General features: G+C 44.3%; 2 protein-coding genes across 7 annotated transcripts in view; one reads left to right on the forward strand and one right to left on the reverse strand.

Annotated features, from left to right (window-relative positions):
- Nucleotides 1-103: 103 nt before the first annotated feature.
- Nucleotides 104-6920, forward strand: si:ch73-174h16.4 (leucine-rich repeat-containing protein 14). 5 transcript variants are annotated; one of them, XM_053629860.1, is made up of 5 exons: nucleotides 105-190; nucleotides 291-412; nucleotides 1067-1350; nucleotides 1738-2550; nucleotides 3588-6920. In XM_053629860.1, exons 3-5 carry the CDS (start codon nucleotides 1073-1075, stop codon nucleotides 4165-4167), a joined length of 1671 nt encoding a protein of 556 aa, XP_053485835.1. In that variant the 5' UTR covers nucleotides 105-190; nucleotides 291-412; nucleotides 1067-1072; the 3' UTR covers nucleotides 4168-6920. The 5 variants fall into 5 exon arrangements, with proteins under 5 accessions (XP_053485836.1, XP_053485835.1, XP_053485838.1 ...); XM_053629863.1 differs by having other exon boundaries at nucleotides 1071-1350; XM_053629861.1 differs by lacking the exon at nucleotides 291-412 and having other exon boundaries at nucleotides 104-224; nucleotides 1071-1350.
- The window catches only part of wdr97 (WD repeat domain 97), an 18849-nt gene continuing 16725 nt past the window's right edge, over nucleotides 6440-8563 (reverse strand). Inside the window, exons 20-21 of one of the 2 annotated variants that reach the window (XM_053629857.1) lie at nucleotides 7246-7307; nucleotides 6440-6624 (exon numbers count right to left, since the gene is read on the reverse strand). In XM_053629857.1, the coding sequence (XP_053485832.1) occupies nucleotides 6440-6624; nucleotides 7246-7307 (247 nt within the window). Of the gene's footprint in view, nucleotides 6625-7245; nucleotides 7308-8561 lie in introns of those variants that run through there. The other variant, XM_053629858.1, reaches the window with a different exon arrangement.

The raw sequence follows: 8563 nt of genomic DNA on the forward strand, positions 1-8563 counted from the left end.
ACCAATCCCAGCGCAGGAGGCGGGACAACGAGATCGCGGCGCATGCTATTTGCGTCATCACGAAGCGGCAGTGTTTTGTTTACTTTTATTAGAGGGATGTGGTCGCGGAAATGAAGCGCGTTGGATGGAGACGGTGTAAATGAACCCGTTTAAATGACCTCGTACTTACCGACAGAGGACTTTCCGATGAGTGTGTTGCTCCTGCTCCTAAACAGCCAGTCTGTGTGGGTTATATTTCACATGTGTAAAGCTGAAACCTGAAGTTTGAGCTGATTAAATTCTTTTTTTAGTCGCTGCAGTCACTCCCCCGTGTTAAACGATGCTGTGGGGCACTGGATATGAACATCATGTACTACATGTTTATTTATAGTCATTTATTCATGAAGAGGAGCTTCAGTGCAACAACCCTAAGGTCTGACCGCTTCTCTGTCGCCTTTCATTATCGGTCTCCTTTTCATTTTTCGCTCAATTTACCCTTATGCGTAAAACATTTAACCTTATTTAACAACATTTCCACAGTCTTTAGGCGTTTCTTCTTTTAAAGTGAATAAATTTTGCCTTTATATATATATATATAACGTAAAATAAATGGATTGTGAGTTAATAACGTATAAAATGTATGTGTATGTATGTAAGCAAGGTATAGCAATATTCTTTTTATTTAGTTTACTGTAGTACGATGCAGCTGATTTTGTAGATGAAAAAAAAATTACTTTATGTGTGTATATATATATATATATATAGAGAGAGAGAGAGAGAGAGAGATTTGTGGATTCGGACACTACATGCCATATAGTCTAGACAGAAATTTACATTAAGTTAAGGTTAAATTTGATGTTAAATTGCAGTAAAGACCTGGATGAGATTTATAAGATACATGTTACTAAAAGCAGCTTTAAATCCACTGTCTGTAATGGTGGATGCTGTGCATGACCGGCTTAAGGCTGAATATTTCAGCCAAAATGAACAGCATGCCTTTTATTGCACACCCTATGTAGTGCATTTCGATCGCACAGTTTACACAGGACAGAGTGTTTAAAAGTCTAACCGTCTGACTTCCTGTTAGGTAGCGATGGTCCTGTCATTGGTGTACCTGTGTGCGCGGGAGGTGGTCAGTGATCACGGGTTATCGGCCGCGTGGTTGAGCTGCGTGCCGGGCGAGCTGTACAGGCCGCTGCTGGACGCCGCGTTCGCTCGCTGTCGCCCGCTGGCCGTCGGAGAGCTGGTGCAGCGCTGGCCTGAGCGGACACTCAGCGTCGGGGGACGGAGAAAACGTGACCATGAGCCACCGAACCGCCTGTGTGTCCAGGCGCTGCTGCTCGCCGTGGTCAGGGGCTTGACAGATAAGAGGTACGGACACACACAACGGAGAATATGTCTGAATATGTCTGATTTAATATTACGTGTCTCTTAAAAAAAAAAAAAAAAGCACATCAACAAAATGATACGAGCAACTGTCAAACAGGAGAAAGACACAACAAAGATGGCTGTTTTATTTATTAAATCTCTGATCCAAGCATTACAGAAGCTATGTCACTTAATTTAACAGTCTAAAGTTCAACAAATATCTTTTATACGTATATTAAGTCTTTTGGAGGAGATCAAAATAATCAAATAAAGAAGCAAACTTCAACACTAAACAGATCTTGGCTGATTGTATGTTTGATTTATTTTTTTTCTTTCATTAAACCTTTTTCCCTCCGATCCTCTGTCTCTCTCCCACGCGTCTCTGCTCAGGTGTTGCCTGCAGGTGCTGGATCTCTGCGGGCTGCAGAGCGAGGACGGCCGCTCGGAGGACGCGATGGGAGGCTGGTCCCTCACCGTGGCTTTGTGCTCCACGCTGCTGCAGGCTAGAAACGTCACCACCGCCTCCAGGGGGCGCAAACGAGACGAGCGAGAGAAGAAAAAGAGAGGGCTGGAGACGGAGACAGAGCGGGACGGTGCGGTGAAACGAGACCGAGCCGGACTGAAGAAGGAGGAGGGCGAGAGGATGGATTGTGGGGATAACGCGGCGCCTGCACGAGGGACTTCAACACCGGAAGAGGAGAACATAACGGGTGTGAGGAGGAGGATGGAGCTGCAAAGGAGGAACGGAGCCCAGCCGCAGCAGGTTCCCAGCAGAGACGACGTGCTGGTGGATGTCAGGGCCGATCTCTTTGTGAACGCACGATCCTGGGAGCGCGTCCGCGGGGCGCTGAACATCTCCGGCCCCCTGCGGCTTCACTGCCGCTTCCTGCGTGTGGAGGAGCTGCCTGCGTCCTCCATCGCCTCCCTGTTGCACTTACTGCCCCAGGACGAGCTCCTCGGTGTGGACGTGCGCTACTCCAGCCTGGGCATGTCGGGGTTAGCGCTGCTGTTGCCCCGGTTAGCGCCGTTTCCTCGACTCAGCTCGCTCCGGCTGCACTACTGCAACCTGGACGTGCTGCGCGCTCGGCCCGGCCAGCAGGAGGCGCTGCAGGACGTGTCTCGAGGGCTTGGAGGGCTGAAGAAGCTGCGCAGGCTGAGTCTCACTGCTCTGCGCATGCCGGGACGCCTACGCCTGCTGCTCAGGTACAATACGATTTCGCTGGTGTTCGACCAAAATCTCTTTCACACATCCTCAGTGATGTCACACCGGACACAGCGGGGCTTCCTGTCATCTGTAAACGTGAACAAAGCTTCATCTGAACACTGTAATGTTATGGAGGTGGCCATCTTGTTTTTCTGATTGTAGTTTGGTGCTACTGCGTTCCCCCTAGGCTCCGCCCCCAAAGGTTACATTGTGTTTTTCTTACAGCATTATTTAACTAATATTCCTATATTTATGTGAGGTATTTGTGAAATGAGCGCATTGTAGAGAAAAAACAATAGAGATGACACCAAGGTCACACTTTCATTTTAACGTCCCTGATACTGTAGTCAATCGTTTATTTTAAAAATGAGATTACAGTGTTTAAAATGTCATTTGAAACAAATCTGGCCGAGACAGACCTCTATTACTTGTTATATAAATAAAGAAACAAATGTCTGACATTTTGGCTGAGCGAGTACATTTGGAGTAACACAGTGTATGATTTAGTTAAGGTTGTACCCCCCCAACCCCCCATTTTTTTAGATACTTTAATATAGAGGTCGAACGATAGTGGATTCTACTGATAGCTATAACTAAGATGGGCGGTACCTATCTGCTGATAACCAATTAATCAACAGATAGTTTTTAAAATTGATACTGAATGAAAACATAACACTCAAAATAAAATACTGATGAGCTTTGTTACAGAGATAAACAGTACTGACCGTACCATGAAAATGTACTGTACTTTTTAAAATGGTAAATAAGATATACATCCAAACTGAACCGGAAAGTAACACTCCAAATAACAAATAAAAATGGAGACATCCAGAACGAAATTAAAAAAAAAAAAACACTTCAAATAACACAACAAAATTGGTCAGCGATAGTTTTTTATTTCGCCTCTAGAGGCCGCTCTGGTGCTGTATAATGACAGCAGTTAAGTAAAACAGTAGGGAGTTTGCTCAGGAATGTGTGCGAAAGACATCTGTAGGTTTATTCCACTCACGTTCCTCGTTCCTCTGTCCCGCTGCAGCTCTCTGTCGGAGCCCCTGGAGGCGCTGGAGCTGCCGTACCTCAGCCTGACCTCCGGTGACGTGGCGTACCTCTCGCGCAGCCCTCACGCGTCCTCCATTGCCGAGCTGGACCTGAGTGAGAACAGGCTGGACGAGTCGTCTCTGCACTCCCTGTGCTATCTCCTGGCCCGGGCTGAACGCTGCCTGATGCGCCTCTCTCTGTGCGGGTGCGGACTCTCGGACGGCCCGCTCAGGGCGCTGCTGCCCACGCTGGGGCAATGCCACGCCCTCCGCAGCCTCCGTTTGGCACTGAATCCGCTCTCCAGGGCGGCGCTGGTGGAGTTAGCGCGGGCTGCGGCAGGCATCGACTCCCTGAGGCTCCTCCTCTACCCTAACCCACTGGAGGAGTACGAGCCCGGGCTGCCCCCCCTGCCCTCCAGCACACAGCTCCTCGACTGGCCTCTTATCGAAGAGTCGGAGGTCAAAGAGGTCACGCTGATGCAGCTGGACGAGGTTTTGAGAGCCAAAGGGCGCACGCAGGACCTCCTAATGACCTCCGACCTGCTGAAATATAGCACTGACCTAGCAGTGGATGATTAGCGTGTTAAAGTGATAGTTCAGCCAAAAAAGTTTTGTAAATTTTATTTTGACCTGCCGGAACCTTATAGCCACCATGCACACGCTTCATTGTGATGTATTTTTGTCCATTTTTTTTTTTTATATACCGAGGCGTGGCCTCTGTGTATGTCAGTCTCAGTGGCGTGGAACTGCTCAACGCTAACACACACACACAAATGTTTTGGTTAAAATGTTACTGTTTGCACAATCCTCAATCACATCGCAAGGTATTGAAACTGCGCTAAAAATCATACCTTGTTTACTTTTGCTAATCTTTCAGTTTTATTGTTTTGTTCAAACAGGGTTTTTAAACGGCCCACTCTTGCAGTAGTTTTTAAATACGGTGAAATCCTCGGAATTGGTTTTAGCAGTCGATGCTAACTGTAGTTACAGTGTGAGTGTAGTAATTTAGCTTTAATCTGGGGTCGATGTCGATCTACCTGTCACATTTCGTCCTGTTGCTGTCCCTTTACATCGTTCCTATCTGTATTTCCCAGTTGCCTGGCGACTAGGCAACAACATGAATGGTGAGCGTAATCCTGCGTCTGCTAAGTAAATGAATGTAAATATAGGTAAATGGATATGTGTATATATTAGATTTCTATACACTGTAAAGCAGAAATTGACTCTATCACAGTCACAAACGACTGTAGCTATTGTCACGATTACTCGACATCTACCGACGCTCCTCCTCAGATTTCTGCATTCGATTGACGGATCTTATTCCCGGCCGGATGAAACACGCTGGGGATTTTCTAACTCGACCGTGCGTCATGATGAATTAATGAGATGCTATTTATGTAAGTTTTCCTTCAACTGCCAAATTTTTTATCACTAGTTTGGGGCTAAGATCAGAAGGATTAGGATCAGCGATGAGACTACCTCACCTACGGATGGAATGAAGGAAATGAAAATGAATTGAATGAATGAATGAATGAATGAATGAATGAAATGAAGGTCAGTGTAGCTCCAATTACAGCGTAGCTCCAATTACATTGACTAATAGTTTTAGCTGAATCCAGTTTTACACAACGGATCATCTTAAACGTGAAGAAGACGTTATTACATCATGTGCGTTTGTACGATTTCAGTACAATCATGTACTCTTAAACGTCTGTTGTGTTTGGATCTTAAATTCACCACACTGCACTCTTCAGTCCCTTCAGGATTTCACGATTGCAGAAATGAAAAGCAAACTCCGCAATATGCTTAGGAGCTTGCAGTTTTTTCAGAATAATTGCAGATTTGGGCCGAGACGCGTCATGTGACGTGCATTCAGCCTCCTTCGATTTACGTGCGTCGAACACGAGTACAGCTAAAAGGTCTCATTTACCAGCAAGCATCACCGTGCAAAACAATTCCGTGCGATTGCGTTTTCGCTGATTTCGCGACGTGGCGTTGCAAATTATGCAAAAAGCGCAGCAACGTCAAGCATTTTTGGCCGCGACAATCAACAAAAAAACTCTGAAATCCTGTACGGACCGACTCTTATTCTGTATTTCTGCTTTTCAATAAATACAAACCAAAGCGTTTCTTACAACGAAAAAAAAAAACTGGCAGAATTTTGGATGATTTTTGTGTCTGGGGAAAGATTTCTACGAGCCAACGGGAACACAAGGTGTGAGAGAGAGCGAGTAACACCAAAGTGCAAAGTGAAGTGCTGTTTCCTTCACCGAGTGTGTTATTTGTATATATTTGGAAAGATATCGAAAGATAAAATAAAACATCTGAGATCGGAGTGTTGGTGAGTCAGAGGTAGCTCGAAGTTCTGCGCTAAGGACCAGGAAGCTGTTTTGCCGGAGAGCTGTCGTCGTGCCTTGGAGGGAAATCATTAACCGTCACTGTGCTATGCGAGAGTTCTTTACACACATCGTGAATCATATACATGTGATTTAAATTCATGTGAAACGATATCAGCTGGAATGAAACAGATGGAACAAGCACACACATTACGATGTCATGACCTTGGTTTACTCGCTGTCAGAGTATGCTCTACAGGCGTCCCAGAAGTCTCCATACACAGGGATACGTTTGCCAGCACCATGTCGGTTATGTCTTCGTCAGCGGATGTCCGTGGACGTTTTAATTGTCCGGCGTCGCAACTGAATATCCACAACTTTCCTCGCGTAAAAACAAATCCCAACGTAACTAGTTGTTTTGTTCGGCAGGTTTTCAACTCGATCGCACCGGCGGATTCATCCGGCACGTTTTGGACAACGAAATTAAAAGTGCTCGGACGTGTGGAGGAGCGTTTTCATCTGTAGAACTGGACGTAGGATCGCTCCAGCAGGAAGTAGCGCTGCAGCGGTGCCTGTTTGAGACAGTGCGCCTCCAGAGAGAAAGGGAACGAAGAGACGGTGACTCGAGGCAGCGGGAGAGTCAGCAGCCGTGTAAAACCCGTCAGTGCTGGCCTGGACGTCAGAGGAGGCAAGCGCAATCCTGGAAAGAGCAAAGTCGCGATTAACGTGTGTGTGTGTGTTTAAAGTAGGATGCTGGAACAACACCTAATGCTTATGTGTGGTTGTTTCTGAAAGTCCTAATTCTATTACAGAGAGCATTTCCTTTCAGAAGGGTGATATGAGACTAGGCAGGATTAGAGACTGTCATAGGAAAATAATCAACGACAGGGTGGTGTGATGATGCGTATTTACTGTTACCACACCCAAGTTTAATATTCTCATGTAACAGCATGTCGCACAAGTGTTTCATTCCTCTTTGACCATGATTAAAGAATGACACATCATACTCTTCGTCCATCTCCTTAGAGAAAACTTACACACTTATGTGTGTGTATATATATATATATATATATATATATATAGATATATATAGATATATATGTGTGTGTGTGTATGTATGTGTATATATATGTATGTGTGTGTATATATATACATAGATATATATAGATATATATATAGATATATATATATGTGTGTGTGTGTGTATATATATGTGTGTGTGTGTGTGTGTGTATATATATATATATATATATATATATATATATATATATATATATATATATATATAATTTTTTTTTTAAACGTCACATCACAAGCTCACCTTGAGGTTCTCGTACACGCGTCATGGTGTTCGTCTCGCCCAGACGATGAACCGCCCTCCACCTGGAAACACAGGATTGTATTAAAGGTTAGTAAAAAAAAACGTTTATATAACATGTACGGAAGGAGTCTCCGGTGTCAGCGCTTTGTAACGGTCCGAGGTAAAGCTGTAACTTTAAAGTACGCGTGAAGCGCTTCAGAGCGTGCAGTGTTACTCGATGTGTTGGCGTAATTTCCACTGAAACAGGAAGTCAGGGCGGGACATATCAAGTAGCCCCTCCCCCCCTTTTTTAAATAGCCAATAGCGATTAGCTTACCTCACAGCCCGGGCTAAACCGCACTTGACGGTTAGCGCCACGGGTTTTTATAACGTCGGAGGCGGGACACTTCAGATTTTAGAGAGAGAGAGCGTTTGATTGGATGGAAAATCTGATGAGAAGCTGAAGTGCAGAATGATGTCATCAAAATTGTTGATCCGTATCGGTGGTAGAGCGAGACGCATACATTTTGAATGCGTCTATGTTCTAAATGCGGATGTTGTCGTTGTTTTGGAGCGCACTAGCTTATAGATATCCTCAAGGCTGAGATATTCATACTAAACACTGGAAAAACGTCCATTTTGATTTTGTAACTGAGAGAGAGAGAGAGAGAGAGAGGAAGAGAGGCAGGACGTGAGGGAACGACGTGAGCGAGAACAGGAACTAACCGGTCAGCTCTCACGTTACATGAAATATCATTTTAAACTGAAAAAAAGGTATGAGGTTCGTTAATAAATAAATAAATAAACTGTAATTGTTAGTAAATGTCTGTGGTCTAAGAGGAATAAATCAGTACCAGTAAATCTGCTTCATCACACCACCATGTGATCCGTTCACTTCCTACAGCAGCAGCACAGAGTGTTTTATTCCTCACACAACAGTACAGCGACAGCGTGAGGATTTCACCACACCACGACCCCGGATCGTAGGGGTTCATCTGTGTGATTGTGTCCTGTGCCGTTGAGTGATGGATTTGTTTATTTATTTATGTATTTATTTATTTAGTGTGTAATAGTGCTTATATGTATTAAGTATAGACATATCCAGATTCTTTAGATTTTACTTAAAATCGCATGATAGAATCAAAATGAATATTTCATTTATATGAAGGAAAAAGTAAATAGATTGCCTACGAGTAAAGAAGAATAGATAAAAAAGAGGCTAAAATAGTGTGTTTTTCATGTCCAAGATGTTTAACATTCTAAAATATGCAGCGTTAAAGACCAAAATGATTTACGTGTTATTTCTGTGTTATTTCACACAGTTTAGGACTGTTTCATG

The sequence above is a fragment of the Ictalurus furcatus genome, chromosome 7 (assembly GCF_023375685.1).
Source record: "Ictalurus furcatus strain D&B chromosome 7, Billie_1.0, whole genome shotgun sequence".
Lineage (NCBI taxonomy): Eukaryota > Metazoa > Chordata > Actinopteri > Siluriformes > Ictaluridae > Ictalurus > Ictalurus furcatus.

Bases quoted from the DNA above. Each gene is read 5' to 3' on its own strand.
- si:ch73-174h16.4 (XM_053629861.1), top strand. From the start codon at position 1,073: ATGGTCCTGTCATTGGTGTACCTGTGTGCGCGGGAGGTGGTCAGTGAT. The intron at 1,351-1,737 runs GTACGGACACAC...GTCTCTGCTCAG, and splicing joins AGGGGCTTGACAGATAAGAG to GTGTTGCCTGCAGGTGCTGG. The intron at 2,551-3,587 runs GTACAATACGAT...GTCCCGCTGCAG, and splicing joins CGCCTACGCCTGCTGCTCAG to CTCTCTGTCGGAGCCCCTGG.